This window comes from Pelobates fuscus, chromosome 7, assembly GCF_036172605.1.
Source record: "Pelobates fuscus isolate aPelFus1 chromosome 7, aPelFus1.pri, whole genome shotgun sequence".
NCBI lineage: Eukaryota > Metazoa > Chordata > Amphibia > Anura > Pelobatidae > Pelobates > Pelobates fuscus.
Window position 1 is genome coordinate 50,095,159 of NC_086323.1, and position 20,979 is coordinate 50,116,137.

General features: G+C 38.7%; 1 protein-coding gene across 4 annotated transcripts in view; it reads right to left on the reverse strand.

The window, feature by feature from the left end:
• The window catches only part of COP1 (COP1 E3 ubiquitin ligase), a 159,827-nt gene extending 139,565 nt beyond the window's left edge, over positions 1–20,262 (reverse strand). For 2 of the 4 annotated variants that reach the window (XM_063428235.1, XM_063428233.1), the window contains exons 1-2: positions 19,802–20,262; positions 9,510–9,569 (exon numbers count right to left, since the gene is read on the reverse strand). In XM_063428235.1, the coding sequence (XP_063284305.1) occupies positions 9,510–9,569; positions 19,802–20,085 (344 nt within the window). In that variant the 5' untranslated portion in view covers positions 20,086–20,262. The remainder of the gene's footprint in view (positions 1–9,509; positions 9,570–19,801) is intronic. The other 2 variants (XM_063428237.1, XM_063428234.1) reach the window with 1 other exon arrangement.
• Positions 20,263–20,979: the final 717 nt, after the last annotated feature.

The window sequence follows — 20,979 nt, forward strand, 5'->3', positions numbered from 1 at the left end:
AGCAGGAAAATAATAAGATCCAAACCACCAAACCTCCCGTTTTGCCCCAACATCAATGGAGGTCTACAGATCAGCTAAAAGTGAGACAAGGATTATTATTTTTATTTTATTTTTTAAATAACTAAGTATGAACGTGACATGCCTGTGGGGGTGGGGAAATAGGGGGAGAGGGACACCTAGAAGAAGAAAAAAAAAAAACACGCAAAAAACTAAACGTGCATTACGTAATAGTCATATTACATATGGCATGATTTATGTACCAGCAGTTTCATTGCAAAGCCTCTTATGGACTTCCTATTTTTCTGAAGAATTTTTGACTTTTGGCATTTCTCTTTAGCTATTTGGCAAGGATTAATGTATTATCAATGAACGATATAGACTGTGATGATGCAAAGCTTTCACTGCATTACATTTGTGATTGCGCTTTGATTCCACAAAAGAATAGAGAGTTGGGACTCTGATGCCCAATAGCTCTGCTCTGGGCATGCTTCCTTCCTATGCAGTATCAGGAAGGTTCGGTTGGGCAGCCGATGATAGACTAAGCGTGCTATACTGTGGAGGGGACAGCAGTCTAGGGTGCTGGAGCCCCAAATATGGGGTTAGACAGTTGCAAATTGACTTAATCCCCGATGGTAGGAGAGCACACAGACACAGTCATCTTGTTGCTTATCCTTTTAAGAATCTTACCTCTGACCTTACCATTTTAGTTTCAATACCAAAGTTAATATATGTATAACTTGTAAATTAATTTGAGACCTGAAACTCCAAGTTGCAGTATATAACAGTTTCACAATGGTGGTGTGGTTGCCACAATGTTTACATTTTGCTTTCCTTCCCTACTACTTTCTCACTAGCTGTGCATTGTGGATCATTCAGCAAAAAGCACCCAAATTCAGACAAATGGAATGCTGCGGTTTTAAGAAACTATGCATGACGCCAACAAAGGCTATAATAGCCTAGCATTCAACTCTTAACAATGGGCACTGTCTGGAAGAGTATATAGTAAATTAAGCAGAAAGAAATTAGAAGCCCTTGGAATGAACTGGCAGTGCTGCTCATAACACGATGAGGCCCCTTGCTGTAACAAATAGCTTAACCGTTTAAGGGTCACATGCTGGCAACATTGTGAAACTATGCCTTAATCCCACCTGGCATAGTGAGAGTTAAAGCGAGCTGCAGAAAAACAAAAACACATCTTTCCCCTATTGTATTCTCAAATAACCTGGATTTATGCCAGGGATACAGCTTCTCCAATGTCAGGGAGGCAGCTGTTATTAGTTTTAAAAAAGGGTCTTAAAAAAATAAAATAGGAGATATGCATCCAGTCCGACACCTGGATGTGATTTGAGAATGTTTGCTTCAAGATTCCCTCACTTTTCTTTTTTATTATTTTGGAAGGCACATAGGATCCATCTTTAGGTTTAACACAGAAGTGCTAGGTACAGTATACGAAGAAGACTGACTTAATCATTAGTGAGGTACATCAACAACACTTGCAAATGAGGTGTTAAAGACATATTTAACAGAGCTCTCTTCCTTGTCTAAAGTGCCAGCTGCTGCACCTGTTCGAATCCAATGATCACAGGTTCAAGTCCAAATAGTGCTCAATATAAAAAAAAAACAAAAAAACAGACCACTCATTTCAAAGTTATACAAATACATGTATTTTGCATGTAAAAGTGTAATTTCTTTGCTTTATTTTAATTCAAATAATTAAAAAGATAGTAATGGGTTGTGTTTTTATCTTCTTAAATAACGAACCATCTTTGTTTACTTTCATCACAAGACAGTCATGGGGAATGGCAGGTGCCCCCTTTAAGCCCAGTCGTGTTATGAGGGCACCCCATGTTTTAAAAAAAAGTGTTCACTTATTTGAATATAGCACAGGTATGTTTTATACTTGCCTCTGTTTAGTTATTCAACCAAGTAAATGTTTCAACAGCATTTAGAGTGAGGGAATAGGAGCTATCACAGAGATGGGCTTGAGGGCAGGGTAACTATCAAGGATCTCCACTTTCAATTGCTAAAATCATTACGATAGAGTTAAAAGTCCTTACAGCATTTTCAACCCCACCCCCCACAATGCGTCCCTGGTTCACAGAGCGGTAATCTTTATGATCTTCCAGCACTGCTCACTCCCATGCCCGGCAGCAATTCTTGGAACCAGGTTGTGGCATCACTAAACATCAAGCAAGGGAACAGTGCAGGAAGAGCACAAAGATTACACAAGTCCCACACTGGATCCCCGGTAAAGGATCCACACTACAGCTCTCCCAAAGGTAGGAGGCTCGGTAGACTTAAGGGACACTATATAGTCACCAGAACAACTACAGCTTATTGTATTTGTTCTGGTCAGCATATTCAGTCCCTTGAGGCTTTTTGCAGTAAACTTCCAATGGGAAAGCATTGTGCTTAGCTTTAAAACCTCTAAAAATCAGCCTAGGAGACAGATCAGGGGGCAAGGCCAGCACCAGCATACTGAAATCTAGGCAAGATTTGAATACATTTTGGGGGGCTATATCGTGTTTAAGTAAAAATAGTGACTTCTGATTAACAGGATACTATAGTCACCAGAACAACAGCTACAGCTTATTGTATTTTTTCTAGAGAGTAGAATCATTCCCTTGGAGTTTTTCAGAAAATACTGTCTTTTCAGAGAAAATGCAGTGTTTACATTGCAGCCTAGGATAGCTTCACTGGACACTCCTCAGATGGCTACTAGAGGTTCTTACTGGGGCAGTGTTGCACAATGTGACTGACATTTAGTGTCACCCTCTGCAAGGAGACACTGAACTTTCCTGATAGAGATGCATTGATTTAAGGAGGATGCTGAGGAGATGCTGATTGGCTAGGGCTGTGTTTGTTTTGTGCTGGCTCTGCCCCTGATCGGCCTCCTTGACAGTCTCAGCAAAGCATTGTGATTTGCTCAAACCACCACACTGGCTTCAAGTAGCAATCAGTATCAGACTGGAGAGAACACATATTACAGAGGACTACATATGATGCTGCTTTCTCTTCCCACTTTTTTGTATGTACTGCTAGTTCCCTTAATGGGCCTGTATAAGTTGAGGGACACAGAATATCAGACATTTCTGCTGGTGCTGCATCTAAGTTTATTCATATCTAGGCTTTCAATAAGCAAAATATATTTCATAACAGCAATCTTGTGCAATTAAGAAGGCTAATCTAGCAGGTATGAGGCTTTGAGTCTGACAGTTCTGGTTTTTTTTTCCTCCCCCTGTGCAAAACGCTGCATCCTTTGCTATCGTGACCTTACGGGAGTATACGATTGGTTTATTCGCTGAATACTTGCTCTAGTACAGGCTTCCCCAAACTCCGGCCCTCCAGATGTTGCTGAACTACAACTCCCATGAATGAAATAGATAGGCTAAGAATCATGGGAGTTATAGTTCAGCAACATCTGGAGGGACGGAGTTTAGGGAAGCCTGCTCTAGTATTTACGTGCAATTGTACCTTTCATAAAAGCATTTCTGCATTTTACAGGCCCATGGGAAAACCTCACACCATTTTGGTCCTCTAAAACTCATACCTATCCATTGAATTTGTTGGAAATTGGAGGGATTGGCCAAAACATTTGGTAAACAACACCTAGTGCCAGAACACTATGAGCACAAAATGGGTTTGATGCCACTTCTATAGATCGCTCTGCTGCTATTTCTTATAGACTGTGTATGGGACTGCCATCCATGATGAAAAACAAGGCACAGAGGCCAATATAGCATTATGTACTGGAAGCATACACTTATAAAAAATAATCTGTGCATAGTACGTTTATAATTTTTGTTCTTTGTACACCCCCAAGCAAGCTCTCCAGAGAATTCATCTGAAGAACACACACTAATCTCTGTGAAACAGACAATAAATCTAACTTAGAAATTATTTAATTTGACTGAAAGTGTGAAGGAACAAGCGCTCAGTAAATGTGGCCAAGGCACACACTCCATTATTGCACACCTTGTCTTGATTTTCAGCTCTGCATAATCACCACATTCAGTATTTTGAAATCCTCATAACCCTAAAACTATTTGGCGTCGTTCACACACTATTATAAAAAGACTACCATACTCTCTGCGCCTTTGGATATAGTAAACAAATGCTAACCACAATTTGTGGTTTACAGATCTTGCGATTAATCATTTTTTACATTCTTTTTACATTTTTAGTGCTAAGCTCTTTACACTAATGCAGCATGACTTTGGCTACTCCTTCTAGCGTTAAAAAAAGGGTTATTAAAATAATTGCCTATAACAATGTTATACGATTGGGTTTCATTGCAAGTAAAATACAAACTATAACTAGACCATAATCTTTAATAGATTGTACAGAGTATTTACCATCGACAATCTGTGTACACACACCAATATCTGTTTATTTTTAAAGGGCAAAAATGTAACATTTAAAAAGGCAGCAATCACTACATTTAAGCATAAGGTTAAGGAAAACAAAGCCAATACCTTTTTGTTTGTGTTGACTGTTCTAACACGGAGACTTGATCACATTATCTCTAACATAAGTTGAATAAAAATCTAATTTAGACAAGCGAGTCTTGCTGTCCTTGTCATTACACATCTTGTAAGAACAAAATTCAGACAGCTCTTAAACTTAACTATGGTTTATCTAAGCCTGTCCAATTTAAAGTAGTACCACTGCCAGATAAAAACTACATAAGGAGATGAATCGCTGCTTAAAAACTGATAAAATGTTATTGTATTGCTAACCTCAAAAGGCAAATTATTCACTTTTTAAGATTTACCACTAAGGCAAAGGTAGTCTACTGTTGAATAGTTTTTTGTGCAAGAGTCCTATTACCATGTTCTTGCAAAAGTAAATGCAACAAACTGAAGGAAAAATAACATCTTATAGGGTTCACCACTGCAGCAGCTTAACTATTGTCTAGGAGAAATCTGAACCCAATTTTTGCATATGCCAACAGCCTTGTTTACAGTTCCATTCCCACTGTCTAAAGAATGGAACTGCTCTTAAAGGACCAGATTGGGCACCACTAACGGCAAGCCAGCACCAGAGATCTCTTGGCATCACAGCTTAATTTTGATTACGTTGTTATGGTGCCCAAATTGGTCCTTTAACTATATACCTATAAAACAATGCTCGACAAATCCCAGGCATCAGGTCGCCCTGACGCCTGGGATTCGTCAGCCCGTCCGAGCACTTGAATCAATGCATCTCTATAGGGAACATTTAGCGCCGCCATGCAGAGAGTTGAGACGCTAAACATAGGTGCTGCACACTGTACAGCACTGAACCAGGACTCTAGGGGCCATCTGAGTGACTGTCACTAGAGGTTTTACTAGGCAGCAATGTAAACACTGCTTTTTCTCCAAAAAGGCAGTGTTTACATTGAAAAGCTGCAGGGACACAAGAATAACTACATTAAAGGGACACTATAGTCACCAGAACAACTACAGCTTATTGAATTTGTTCTGGTGAGTAGAATCATTACCTTCAGGCTTTTTGCTGTAAACACTGTCTTTTCAGAGAACATGCTTTGTTTACATTACAGCCTAGTGATAACGTCAATGGCCAGTCCTCAGATGGCTGTTAGAGATCCTTCCTGCCTAAAATGCATCCAAACATTCAGTATCTCCTCCTTCTGCATGCAGACACTGAACTTTCCTCATAGAGATTCATTGATTCAATTCATCTCTATGAGGAGATGCTGATTGGCCAGGGCTGTGTTTGAATTGTGCTTACTCTGCCCCTGATCTGCCTCTTTGTCAGTCTCAGCCAATCATATGGAGAAGCATTGTGATTGGATCAGGCTACCACTTCTGATGAAGTCAGCAGACTGCTGGTTTTTCTGAGGCAAACAGCATACAGAGTTACAACTTCAGGCTTGAATACAGTAAGATTTTGCTATATTTATGGAGGCATGACATGGTGGTTTTAACCCTATAGGGTCAGGAATACATGTTTGTGTTCCTGACCCTATAGTGATCCTTTAAGCTGTAGTGGTTCTTTTGACTATAGTGTCCCTTTAAGAATTGCATTTTTATCATTGAAATTTACACTTTGTTAGTTAAAAAAAAAATACAAAAAACACACACAACACAACTGGCTCCATCCTACTTTTTTTAGCTACCTCTTAGATTTCAAAAAAATTGTCAAGCCCTGCTATAAACCATTTCGAAGCAATAATTAATAAGATATGCTTAGCACACCCATTGAAAAAATGAAGAAAACTTCAGGAGTGTATCCAACGCAAACATTTTTATTTTGCATATTTTTAATGCATTAACTACATAATTCATAAAGACCTGAGGTTCAGCCTTAATTGTCCATTAAGTCTACCCAAAAATCCCAATGCACCCATCTCTGCTGTGGTTAAAAGCAGACCTGCAAAACATACAGCCTGACAAAGGATGTCATAAGGCTGAGGCTGCCTTGGGGCGCATCGTCCGGGGGAGTCTCATGACCTGCTTCACCGGCAAGAGGGGAGCGCCCAGCAGAGTGCTCCCCTCCTGCCGGTCACATCATGTAACGTGGCCAAACCTCAGACCATGGTAGAGGAGCTTCTGTAGCCTCTACCAGGTCTCACAGCAAGTGCTCAACCACTCAACACAAAAGAGGGAGGCGAGCTGGCATGAGAAGGGGATGAAAATGAGAGACAGGGGCTGGGGGGGGGGGGGGGGAACAGACACAGAATGGTTCGGGAAGGGGCAGATTACATACATGGGCAATGGGACACACACAAAGTGACACAGATGGGTTGAGAAAGGGGCAATATTTCAAACATGATTCCAGAGTACGATAAATGGAATACTAACAAGAAGTGTGATATGTCCCACGAACGGCAAGAAAAACTGAAAAATGTATTCCAACTTGTACTGCTTAGCAAAGTAATTTTTATAATATGGTTTATTTGCTAAATAGATTAATGACTAATTAAACCTGTACTTGGAAAGTGAGGAGCTAAAAACCTGAGGGCCGAAGAAGTTTGACCTATTTTAATTGTGCCCACAACCTTCTGCCAAGTTGTACAAGTCTGGTTTCAGGCAATATAAGTTGTGGCATTTGAGACATTTCAAATAGTACAATTATACATGGGATCCTAGTCCATGTAAGGATAACAGATTACTACAGAGAAAAGGGCGGAATACAAAAAAAAAAAAAAATAAACTGGAGAAAAAAGGGTTAGGAAATCGGGAATTCAATGTTCCTAGTTTGCTTTTTTTTTTTTTTGTGCAAACAACCAAGTTTCCCAAGCGCAATTAATGGAGAAAAAAAAGAAAATATTCTATTAAGACATTGTCCCAACACTGCTCATTAATGGTTAGGCATCAGAAGTTTGTAGTGACTTTTTTTAAACCTGAAAAAAGTTAATGAAAGACAAATTTTAAGAGTTTAGAAGAAAATACGATTGAAAGCAAAAAGGCCATGTCTTTTCTGGAAAGGACTGTTACTCATTTCAAAGCCACAATATTTTGTTCAAACTGCCTACATGGTTAAAGTCTTAAAAGTCAAACAAGCATGCACTTCTAACATGAAGGTGCACTTTAGACAATCAAAAGCAGTGGCCATTAATGTTACCACAGAACCAAATTCATACAGAGGTCTACATAGTAGACACAAAATGCCAAATAACAGTGTACACACACACACACACACACTTTGGCAGCTCGTTAACCACTCATGCATGGTACAGGTTTATACAATTCAGGCAGTTTATTTACAAAAAAATAAAAATTCACATAAAATCTGTATTTGTCATCCAGCCAGCAAAAAAAAGTACCACTTCCAGCACATTTCTTAGTTTAAATCAAATAAATTTTGAGTGTGAATAACATTTTAAATAGAGATAAATACTGCATAAGCTATTTTTCAACATGTTTCTCATTTTTATTACTGTAACATTCCGTTGCATACCCATGACAGATTAAATAAAATTATATGATTTCGAAAGTTATAGTCTTGGAAATTACTTTGCTATGTGGCTGAGAATGCTGTACACATCTCCTACGCCAATCATAATAATATTTTCTTAGTCTAAATAGAGTGTTTCCAAGTCATTGTTCATTCCAGAATAGTTTTGCACATGAATAGTTAACTAATAACTATGACTAGGTGTAAACATTTTTTTTTTTAATTTATATTAGCAGTTTCATACCTATACACCAACATTCAATGAAATATCACTAAAACCAAGGTGGAATCAAATTTCACCCCACGATGAAATGCTAAAAGCTTGATCATATTGTAACAGTGTTTGAAAATGGGTCAGCCCGTGAAAACATCACCAACAGATATGGGCTCATCGATCAAAAACAAAAAAAAAAGGTAGGGCACTGTTGAGCCTTTGTACTTCTGTAACACCCACCTCTGGTTCGCATGCACTCTTTGTTAATTTGACCTGCTTGAAGACACTTTCCCAAACAGAGCGAACTTCCTCCATGACACCAACATGCTGGCTTTATGGCTAGAGTGCCGGCTAGGGATTTACCATAGCAAGCACAGCGCATGCACTGTGGTTCCTATGGGTGGGAGGTTTCCTCTGCTCTTCCTGGCTATCAATTACTTAGCATTTAGTATCTGCTGAGGAACGGAGATAAAAATGGGAGAATAAAAATAACTTTTTAAATGGGTATTTCTCCCAATCTATATATTGGCTAGCACAATGTATAGATTGAGTTTGATGCTCTTTAACAGCAGAAAAAAAAAGTTGCGGGCATGTTAGGTCCTCTAAGTCAGATGCCTCATTTCTTTATTTTTTAGTTTTCTAGTGAAGCTTTACAGAGAATGTAACCATGTACAAGGTCTAATTGTTTTTCAGGGAAAAAATGTTTAGTATTTTGTTTATTAAAGTGAGCCAATTGTTTCAGAATTATTCTTTTGCAAATAAATGGTTTCTCACTGCTGCAGAAAAGTGATCAGATTATATCATATTAAAAAGGGAGACTACACGCATTTATACCTATGAACCTAACTTATGGAGCTGGTATCTTCCTTTCATCCTGCACTCAAATTTATTGCTATCACCACTGCTATTTTTGTTTAATTTTGGTTATTTTTCCTGAAATGTCTTCAGATTTTGTTAAATGGACAACAAATTTGTTGTTTTTTTTTTGTTTTTTTAAATCACCGGTCATACTTGGTAAATAGCTAGAAAAAGAAAAAAAAACCACAAAAGAAACCAGACTTGCAAATCTATATTTTAAACCAGTACAGACTCCTCACTGCAGCCACTCATTCTCCAATGAAGTTGTCAATTCTGAAGACTTACGAAGGATGGAGGAAATACGGATCATACACAGGAGTGGACGCAATGCACCGAATGTGAAGGACCTTCGCAAATCGAATGGTATAAGGAGGAAATGTCTTAACAGTATTGGTTACCCTTGGTGCTTCTAATATATGTTGACTGTGTTTCCCATGAAAGTCTGCCATCCATTAACTGGTTGCATTTTTACATAGAAGTATTAATAAAATAGGTTATACAGACAAAACTACTTTAAACTAAATGACAGCCTTACCAAAAGCTGTGTCCACATTTTGTCATATACGCCTCTTCAATCATATCAAAACAGATGGGACTGCAAAAAAAAGGAAATATACATACATTAATAAAAAGCATAATGATACAATAAATGTCCCATATTGTTAATGCTAAAACTAGTGCAAATACTAGGGAAGAAAAGTAGCAGACAAAAGAAAAAGACAGAGAAAAAAAAAGTTATATTGCCTCAAATAACCCAGACACATCAGTGAGACCACAGGCAGAGCTAGCGGTGATTATCACAAAGAAGCCAACATACGTCCCTGATTTTGTTTTCTTTTCAAAGCACATTAAATGTCATAAGGCCAGAGACCTCCTTCACTGCTAAACTTTGCACAAGATCCAAGATTTCCATGTAGTGTAGCCATAATTTCATTACAAACTTCATAGGTTACAACATCACACGGATTTGCTCATATGCTTATAAAACTTTCAGCACGAACCTCAACATTCACATGCTCTCATACACAGATTTTCGTGGTCATTTAGTGTGATTCTTCTAGTTGGGAGGAGGACAATCTTTACAAACCTCTTTCATCCTAAAATGTTGCAGGAGTTTATACATGTGTGAGTAATCAGTTACAGGTTTGCCATGGCCCAGCATTTTGCTTTGGTAGAGGGATATGGCGGCATTCAATTTACTAGATGAATGTCATTATAAGCCAAGCACAAGAGGCCTTCATCTTACAGTAAGCACGAAGGCTGCCTGCATCAACTGCACTCACTAACTGCTTGCTGCGATTATTTTGTTTAATATAGAAGTGTTAAACACCATGCATCTTTCAAACACATTGCCTTGCATTGTCCAGACTGCAAAGCCTAATGTTTGCATTCATTAAAGAAGTGAAATGCAAAAGAAGTTGGTCACCAAGTTACCACAGTTGCACAGGTGTCCAGATTTACTAAATGAAAATACTGTTAAAGAACCCCTGCTGGGCGCAATGTTCTTTCACGGCCATGGTTTAGCCAAGAAAGCTATACCAGTTATGCTCATTCTGCAACACTACTCTTGTCTTTAAGATAATAAATGGGCAGTCACTGGGGAAAAAGCATGTCCCACATTTAGTGAAGCAAATCTGGGAATACAGATTCAATCAGGTCACTTAAGTCAACTTCTCCTTATGCAACCTGTTTCATCAAAGGTTTCCTAAATGAACCTGCCATTAAATGAAACATTTTAAGCACTCACACAAGCACTGAACCTGTGAAGTCATCCTCCGAGATATCAAGATGCCATCATACATACATACACACACGCACGAAGGGGAGTGAGGATTAACCCATTACAATGAGATCGATTCTAATGATATCGAATGGTGAAAAACACAAAGCAAAAAGTAAGAAAAGGACATAGTGGTGACATCAGCCAAGAGATATGTGCACATCTATTAACCTTAAAAAAAAAAAAACACTGTAGTCAAGTTTTGTTTATACAAAAATAAAAAATAAAATAAACTGTGAATCTAGCATTTTATGCACTGTTGACTTGGCTCGTAGACTTCATTATGTTGTAAGTATAAATATCAAAACAAGCTAAAATGAGTTCTGGAAAAGTTTTGACCCAATAAAAGCAACAAGGACATTACATACGCTAGACAGAGCTAATGGGGAGAGGAATATAATTTGTTGCCTCATGTGGCATCTAGCACTGCATTGGCATGAAAGATATAATTTTTAAAAGAGAAAACACATATGGCTCTCCATTAGAGTAGATTGCGCAACTGAACCAAGTGTTTTAAACATCAGTTCCCAAAAGAGAACTTTTACAACAGCAATAATTACATGAATTCTGGAGCTATAACAATAAAAATGTAAGCTTGAAAGCTTTAGAGGAAGTGAGATGCGTCAGGAGAAGAAATGTAAGACTAATAGTTTAAGTAACACATTACTACCCAAAATGCTTGAACCACTTGTTCTGGATTATAGGCAAAGTCTAATATAGAACAAGTCTAAAAAAAAAAAAAATTATATATATATATATATATATATATATATATATATATATATATATATATATATATATATATATATATATATAAAAGCTGCAGGCTTGCACTGTCAATAAGGGAAAGCAGTAAATTGTAAATCTTAAAAAAAAACAAAAAACATGGGAGGGCACATTTTGTTACATCTGAGCAGAAAAGAAAAGGGCTTAATTGCTAAAGACAAATACTAAGAGGAAGATGTTGTACAAAGCTTCCATCTGCAAGGGCAGTTGGCATTTCAGTTCTGGAATGCACCTATAGGTGGAATTACTCCGACATGCCTTGAACTTTGTTCTCTCTTTAACGGCACAAGCGAGCAAAAACTATATTGAGACCTTAACGGGGATTTACCAAAGGGCAAGCTAATGAGGTCCTCTTAGCTTTTGTCCGTTCTCAGTTAGTGTTGCAATTAATTACTTTGGCTCTCCCCAAGTTCAAAAGGGTAATCCAAATGCTCACTGTGCCTAGTGATGTGTCAGCTACACCTTGCTGACAAGGCCAAAACTATCATCCAGGTTTGCTGTATATTGCATGCACTGAACTTGCCAACATTTGGTTCTGGACTGTCCTATGGGTGGGAGTCTGATATTGCTTTGACTTGGTTCTCTCAATAATGACACAAGTGAGCAAATACTATTTTGAGACCTGACCAGAGATTTACCCAAGGGCAGGCTACCAAGTTCCTCTAAGCTTTTATATGTTCTGGGTACTTCTAATGCGCACTAGGTCCCCAGTGGCGGAAGAGCTGAGGCTGACACAATGCAGAAGAAGAAGATAGATTCAGATAAGTGACAGAAGGGTTTTTAACCCTTCCAGTGTCTTGGAGGGAGGGGGGGGGGGCAGGTATGGAAACGAAGCTTCAGCAAGGCTGGATTTTAGGTAAATGTATTTTAACTTTATAAAAAGGTGTGGGGAGGGGGGGGCTAATTTATCAATGCCCAATAACAAATATGTCTATACCTGTAGAACGGAGCACAAAAATATAGACAAACCTAAAGCTGTAGCACACATAATATTTACATACTTAATACTTAAAAGGAACACTCCCAGCACCAGAATCAATGATCCTTGCAAAAAACTGATAATTTTCACTTGTAATTGCAGCAATTTGCAACTATCAATGCTGTGACCTATCACAGGAAGAACAAGCTCCTTTACAGCGTCCTGTAAAGAACCATAGTCTCACAACTTTATAGCTAGAATCATAGACCTATAAGGAAAATCATTAAAATCAATAGGAGCCACATTGCAGTTGCTCATTTCATCTAACTAATTGATCAGTTGCTGGGTTCTGAGCATTACTTATAAACCATATTTGGATGGAGTTCAATCTACAGCATATATACTTTTATATGCAGATTTTTAACCAACATTTTTACTTTATTGTATTGTAACTTGATACGATAAAAAAATAAAAAAATAAAATGCAATTTTGTGTACAAAGCTTGAAGTTATACAAGTTAAAATATTAGCCATGTTAGTCCACTTTATATATTAACTAGATGGTAAGCTTGTTAAAGGGACACTAGTCACCTGAAAAACTTTAGCTTAACCCCTTAACGCCGTTATGGCGTTCTATGCCGTCCCGCTTTAAGTGGGCTTTAAAGCCGTTGCGGCGGCATAGAACGCCGTAATGGCTTTGAGCCCTGGAGCGCCCGGTATACTTACCTTACCGGCGCTCCGCTTCAGGAGGACTGCCTCACAGCCCAGGCAGCCCCCTACGGCAAATCAGGCCCTCGTCATACATAGTATTAAAATTCACTTAGAATGACGTTACATATATATACACACACACACATATATATTTACATATACACATATATACACACACACACACAATAATAAAATATTGAAACAAAATTTAATATAAATTATATATACATATGTAATTTCATTCTAACTGTATTTTGTTATAAATATATATGTGTAACAAAATACATTTAGAATGACATTCTATATATAAAATGCAAATATATATATATATATATATATAGATAAATACATATAATTACATAAAAGATTACATTAGTATACACGTAGAATTTAAATACCTATAAATGCATATATTTTAAAATTCTACGTGTATATTTAAGTAATCTTTTAACATAATTAGGTGATTTGATTAATTAAAATGTGATTGACATACCTGACAACACAGGGAGAAAGTGCAGAGAATTTCATTCGCAAGCACTATATTTGACCTTGTAACTCTCCAAGACAACATAAAACCTGTACATGGGGGGGTACTGTTTTACTCGGGAGACTTCGCTGAACACAAATATTAGTGTTTCAAATTGGTAAATTGTATTACAACGATGATATTTTAAGTAAAAGTGACGTTTTTTGCATTTTTTTTACAAGCGAACAGCACTTTTATGGACTATATTATTGTTGTAATATTTTTTACTGTATAAAACACTAATATTTGTGTTTAGTGAAGTCTCCCGAGAATAACAGTACCCTCCATGTACAGGTTTCATGGTGTTTTTGAAAGTTAGAGAGTCACATATAAGGCTTGCCTTTCATTTTTTTCACTTTGAAATTTGCCAGATTGGTTATGTTGCCTTTGAGAGTGTATGGTAGCCCAGGAATGAGAATTATCCCCATGATGGCATACCATTTGCAAAAGCAGACAACCCAAGGTATTGCCCAGTCTTTCTTAGTAGCCACTTAGTCACAAACACTGGCCAAATATTCGTTTTTTTGCTTTTTTTAACACAAAAACAAATATGAACGCTAACTTTGGCCAGTGTTTGTGACTAAGTGGCTACTAAAAAAGACTAAACATACCCCACTTTCAATACCTTTGGTTGTCTACTTTTTCAAATGATATGCCATTATGGGGGTAATTCTCATTGCTGGGATACCACACCGTCTAAAAGGTGACATTACCAATCTGGCAAATTTCTGTTTGAAAATGGAACGTTCTATATTTGACCCTGTAACTTTCGAAAACACCATAAAACCTGTTAATGGGGGATACTGTTGTACTCGTGAGACATCGCTGATTACGAATATGTGCAGTATTATGACATTCACAGCTAAAATGTCAGACGGCAATACAAATTAAAAAAAAAATCTTATTTTCTCACATTTTTTTTTTAATTTTATTCATAATGAATTATGTTCCATATATGAATAGTTAATGATAAATTAAAGCCCTGTTTCTCCTGAACAAAATGATATATAATAAGTGTGGGTGCATATAATATGAAAGAGGGGAACTACGGGTGAACAGACATAGCGCAAATTCCAGTTTTTGTTTACGTTTTGATCAGAACGTGCACTATTGACTCTGTCCTGAAGGGGTTAATGAAGCAGTTTTGGTGTATAGAACATGCCCCTGCAGCCTCACTGCTCAATCCTCTGCCATTTAGGAGTTAAATCCCTTTGTTTATGAACCCTAGTCACACCTCCCTGCATGTGACTTGCACAGCCTTCCATAAACACTTCCTGTAAATAGAGCCCTATTTAGGCTCTCTTTATTGCAAGTTCTTTTCTTATGCCCTGCTATGTTAATAGCTTGCTAGACCCTGCAAGAGCCTCCTGTATGTGACTAAAGTTCAATTTAGAGATTGAGATACAATTATTTAAGGTAAATTACATCTGTTGGAAAGTGAAACCAGTTTTTTTTTCTGTCAATCATAGCCAGGGGAGGTGTGGCCAGGGCTGCATAAACAGAAACAAAGTGATTTAACTCCTAAATGACAGTGAATTGAGCAGTGAAATTGCAGGGGAATGATCTATACACTAAAACTGCTTTATTTAGCTAGAGTAATTTAGGTGACTATAGTGTTCCTTTAAGGTCCTCACCGCTTACAAAACCATGCAGAAGGTTACAGTAATGAAATTCATGCCAACTCAATAAATGGAACTGAGGTGCTACATATTCACTTCAACTAAAGAAAAACTAGATGCAAAGGATTGTTCGAATTACCAGAACACCACTCCAGTTAGACTAGCGTGTCTATCAATGATCAAATGTTTTATATCCTACAATGATTTGGACTTTTGAGATAGGGACATGCTACTCTAATTGGACAGCGATATTAAAGGCATCCCTTTACTTGTTTTTTGTTAACATTTATATTAATATTGTAAATTACTTTAAAATATGGTGGCGCTGTATGAATGTCATTATTATTGTTAAAAACCCAAGAAAATACAAAAAGCAACAGATCTCGTCTCCAGGAGGTAGAGGCTCCAATGCAGTCTCTGCTATTTCTCAGGATCTTGAAAAAAGTCCCAGTTGGGATGTTGACTTATTCAACACACACACACATTCTGTATTTCATGTGTTGTTTTTTTTCTCTTGTAACTATTACGACAAATGCTCACACACAGGTACAGGCAACTACCATTCGTACAATCATCCTCAGTTGTGAGTACCATAGGTTTGCACCTAGACTATTTACATTGTGGATATTATAAATATCACTTATTACAAGGCTGTATTGGGTAATGTAAACAGCAATGTACATTTTACATTATGCTCAATAGAACCTTGATGATGCCTTTAACATGTCAAGAACATTCGATTAAACCTGCAATCCTAATTGTCAACGCCCTTGGAAAGCTTTAGCACACTGACTCTAGGGACTGTTTACAATCAGAGGATCTGGCAGCGAGAAGTACAATCAGCTGTTGGCTGAAGAACAATTGTAAGCATGCATGAAGTTAGTATAAGTGCATTTGTGTATGTTATGGAAAGCACTGCATTCAATGGTTATCCAAATCAAACAAATGGACAAGGTTGTCTCAATGGGAATATCAAAAACATGGTACTTTGTAGGTCCTGGGAAGTTTGATTAGAATTAGTACACAAAATTATAAATAAGGTTAGGGAACAAAAAACAAACCATCACATGCAGCCACCTACAAAGACAATATAAGGGGGCAAAAAATAGAATTATAAAAATACACTTCATGCACACAATTTACAACTTGTTAAGCATAGTGTCTTATTTAGACTTAAAGCAGCACTAACTTGTGGGATCTGTGTGTGTGTATTAACATACACAGAGAGAGAGAGATATAGAATAGAGAATATATATATATATATATATTTTTTTTTTTTTTTTTTTTTTTTTAACTTTCCAGGGCTGAATTAACACTCAGCATTGGAAATTATGTAGTGCACTAAAAGATGGACTATCGCAAGTAAAGGCTGATTTGAAATAGCAAACTTGAGGAAATTTAATTCACCAAATTTTGCCCTATTTTGCTATAATCCATAAAACAAGGTACCTACTTTGTCTTATTTACATTTTTGAAGCGCAGGATTCTGCATTACAAAAATTATCCTTATTAAAACTAGTAGCAAAAACTTAATGGTGCATTAATCTGTACAGTGACATTGTTTAAACTAATCCAATAAAACATTTTCTTCTCTTCAAAGACGAGTTATGACAGTCTAAAAACTTTCCTTAATTAGAGGTATTTCTAAATGGGTCCCCGTCAAGCTCAGTTACTCTCCGGTGACATACTTTTGGCACCTGCAAAGCCACAGCCATCGTTATTCATTGGACTCGAGCATCAGCTAACTGCTCTCAGCCAATGACTGACGTTTTGTGCACAAAATAACGCTGCCAGAGGTGGCGTAAAATCTCAGGGAGTAAAGGTGTAAATGTGTATGGTTTCAAAGTTTTGCTTTGGCATCGTGGCCACTTTAGATGATTTAACTTTTAAACCATGGCTCTGTCAACAAAAAGTTACAAGAAATTTGCATACAAAACATCTTTAAGAAATGCTCATAAAGTCTTAGTTGGAATTTCATTGAACGGTTTGGTCCCGTGGTAAAACCTCAAATTGAGCGCTTCTGCAGTCAAAGTTTGTCATTGTCTTGCCCATCAAGAGACAAGATTTATAGAGTCTCGACAGGATCCTCCAGACATCGGTGTTGTACTCCCGTGAAAGAGAACAATATTGGTGTGGCTCATGGCAGATGAAGCTCCTTGAGCTGAAGAAATATGATGGTGGCAACAGTTACAGGTAAGTATCTTCTACTGCATCCCTAGGCCTCCACAGTCCAAGTGGCAATATTCCCATCGGAGAGATCGTTGCAAAAATTAGCAAAGGCTCCCTGAGGTGACAGATAGGCTTTAAAAAGAATCCACCCCTTACTAGAGCTTTAGTCATTGAACATAAATTACTTGTCTGCCAAGTGATGAATATCTTATTACATTATAGAAATCATCTGAAGTGGATTGAGCAACCAGTGTTTTAAAATGGCACTATAGTCACCCAGACCACTTAATCTCATTGAAGTGGTATGGGTGTAATCTCCCAGTCCCCCTTAGTTCTGCAATGTAAAACATTGTCAGACACTAGAGGCAGTTCCGAGTGGTTAAAGGTGACACTAGTCACCCAGACCACTTCAGCTCAATAAAGTGGTCTTTGTTCCAGGTCCCTCCGGTTTTAACCCTTCAGGGTTAATCCAGCCTCTTGTGGCTGTTTTACGGACAGCCACTAGAGGCGAATATCGCCTCCATCACGCAGAGCGTCCATAGGAAAGCATTGAGAAATGCTTTCCTATGGACACTTTGAATGCCACGCATGCGACTTCGGCTCCAGTGACGTCGGACTGGAAGGAGAGGTCACCAGTGCTGAGGAAGCCCGGCGCTGGGTAAACAAGCTGCTGAAGGGTTTTTAACACCTTAAGCGCCACGGGAGGGGGAGCCTGAGGGTGGAGGCACCCTCAGGAAAACCGCTTTGTTTTCCTGACACTATAGTGATCCTTTAACCCATGGGTCCTCAAACTCCGGCCCCCCAGATGTTGCTGAACTACAACTCCCATGATTCTCTGAATTACATAGCTGGCCAGATAATCATGGGAGTTGTAGTTCAGCAACATCTGGGGGGCCGGAGATTGAGGACCCATGCTTTAACCGACTTGTGATCACCTGACAGTCAACGTGCTCATGTGATTTGTATTCCCAACACTATAGAATCACTTTAAACTTAAATTCAAAGTGGTGGGCTTAAAGTCATGTTTGCCCAGTCTAAAGGAAGTATGCCCATGAGCAAAACTCACTGTTTTCTTCTAGACACTGAAAACTTGCAAGCACAATTCGTGATTTAACCATAATTCTAAATAAGCATACCAATGGCTTGATATATACCTGGGGTCTGCTGAGATTATCTCAGAGAGCTTCCAGAGATGCAGGTACTTGAACCTGGCAGACACCAGGTAAGAGGTTTAACTGTTAGGAAACAAATTTTACTACCGTGCTTTGAGTGTTTAATATCAAAGCAAAAGAAAAGAAGCAAAAGAAGCTTACAATCTACAGAAGACGCAAATAAGAACGTGAGAGGAAGAACAGTATATGGCAGAAGAGAGAGTCTGATATGAAGACAGTATTTAGCAGTGAAGGAAAGAAACGATATCACGATATCATTATAATCACTGTGTAGCCATTTTTCAGTACCATCTACACTATATTGTATTTTCTGTATTTTACTTTGACATGTACCCCATATTTTACCATTGAATGAGACTATGTTTTGGTAAGATTTATCTGTGTTTGAGCGCTCCACTTATAGGTGTAGGTCCTTGTCACTTACACCGCACCAATATCTACTAAAGGAAAGAAAGTTGAAATGGATTGTTTGGACACATTCTGTTAAGAGACAAAAGTTTAAGGAGTGACAATTATCTAGGGTAAGCTTGCCTAAAGAGGAGTTTTAAGGGACGTCTAAAGGCTAGGAGAAAGTCTTATGGAGGAACGCACAGGTTTTTCATTGGAATGGAACTCCCTTAGAGAAATCCTGTAGGTAAACATGACAAATCTACACACACAATATTTTAGAAGGCATTCGTGACATTGTAGGTTGCGTTATTACCTATTTAAGCTGCGCATGCGCACACTTCAAAACACATACAGCTCATTTTTAATGTTTGTGGGGATAAAAGTTTAAAAAAAAAAAACGACAAATCTGTCCATTTTTATAACAGACCCACATGTTAGATTTCTGGCCATGGGTCCCTAGTAAACATTAAATAAAGTTCTATTTACACCCAAGTTCCACCCAGTTTCTACTAAAACACTAGGGCCCCTATAATGATCACAAACACTGTGCAGTAACTGAGCCTTCACCCTGCTCTGCCTCGCAGTCTGGGAGAGGTGTGGGAAGGGGTGGCCCAGGACACCCAGCCAGGTAACTGTTAGCTTTGTGCACCAACTCCCATCAATCTGAGTCCCTCTAGCTGGCCCTGGCTATGCTGCACAGTGCAGGCCAGCGATGATTAACCCTATGGGGACACTGTCTCTGAACCCGAGCTCACCACACGAAGTCGTTGCTCTTGTCCTCATAGGAGTTGATGAGGCCGTTACACAGTGGAGTGGACAGAGGCCTTTTCCTGGCCCCGGAGCTAGCGGCCCTCCCCGTCAGCGCCGAGCCGCTGCCTCCCAGCCCCAGGCGAGACAGCCCCGGGGCCCCACTCAGGCTGGACCGCGGTGGCCCCGGGGAGGAGGAGGAAGACGGGGCAGAGGATGAAGAGGTGGAGGATGAAGGGCCCGTCCCGCCGCCTGGCCCGGGGAGTTGCTGAGACTGGCGGCCCGAGGACATGGTCCCCTCACTCCTGCCGGCTTGGCACTGTGTAACTCTGTGCTGTCTAACCCGGGAGTCAGGGCCGCAACCACCACAGAGAGGCAACCTGGGAGATAGAGCGCAGCTTTCAGCCAAACACCGGAAGCGACCGGCAACTGCTGGGGCGGGAGACGGTGCTGGCCACGCCCACCGTGCGCGAGTTTTCCATAGGAGCGACGGCGAGCCTGTAGGTCCAAACAAGTAGACAGAGCAAAAACACCAAACATCACCTGTAGCATCAGTGATGGTCAAACACTCAGAGGGAGTTAAATCCTTCAAGGTTTCCTGAATACATTTTCACTCTTAGACTTGAGGGACAGCTCATGAAAGGAGAACTATCACCTCAAAATTTTTTTTTAATAAAGTTATTATTTATTTTTTTTTATCAAGTTTTGGAAGGATATAGGTTTTTTTGTTGTTGTTTTTTTCCAAATCAAGTGTATCTATAAAAACAAAAACAAACTAACAAAAAACTCAAAAAAATCCATATTTATGGTATATGACAGGATCCTTCAGCCATGTACACACACCTTGAGTCAGACTGACTGAACCAACATGCATCTTCTAGTTTTTCTCTCTTTTTTTTTTTTTTTTTTACACATTCTTTATTTAACAAAGAATGCATGTCCTCTCGTAACTTAGTGAAAGGGTCATTATATAAAAAAAATAGTGTTGAGGATAGTCGTCCTTTAAAAAGTTTTACCCTGTAAAATGTGTGAATTATATGGTGCAGGAATTAAACAAATGCAATAGAATCGAAATACCAAATGACTGCCCTGATTGGACAGAACTCCGTCCTACAGGTTGTTAGGAAAGTTACAATACTGTGGTGAATTCTCGGTAAAAATAAATTTAGTAGGCCGAGATTACCAC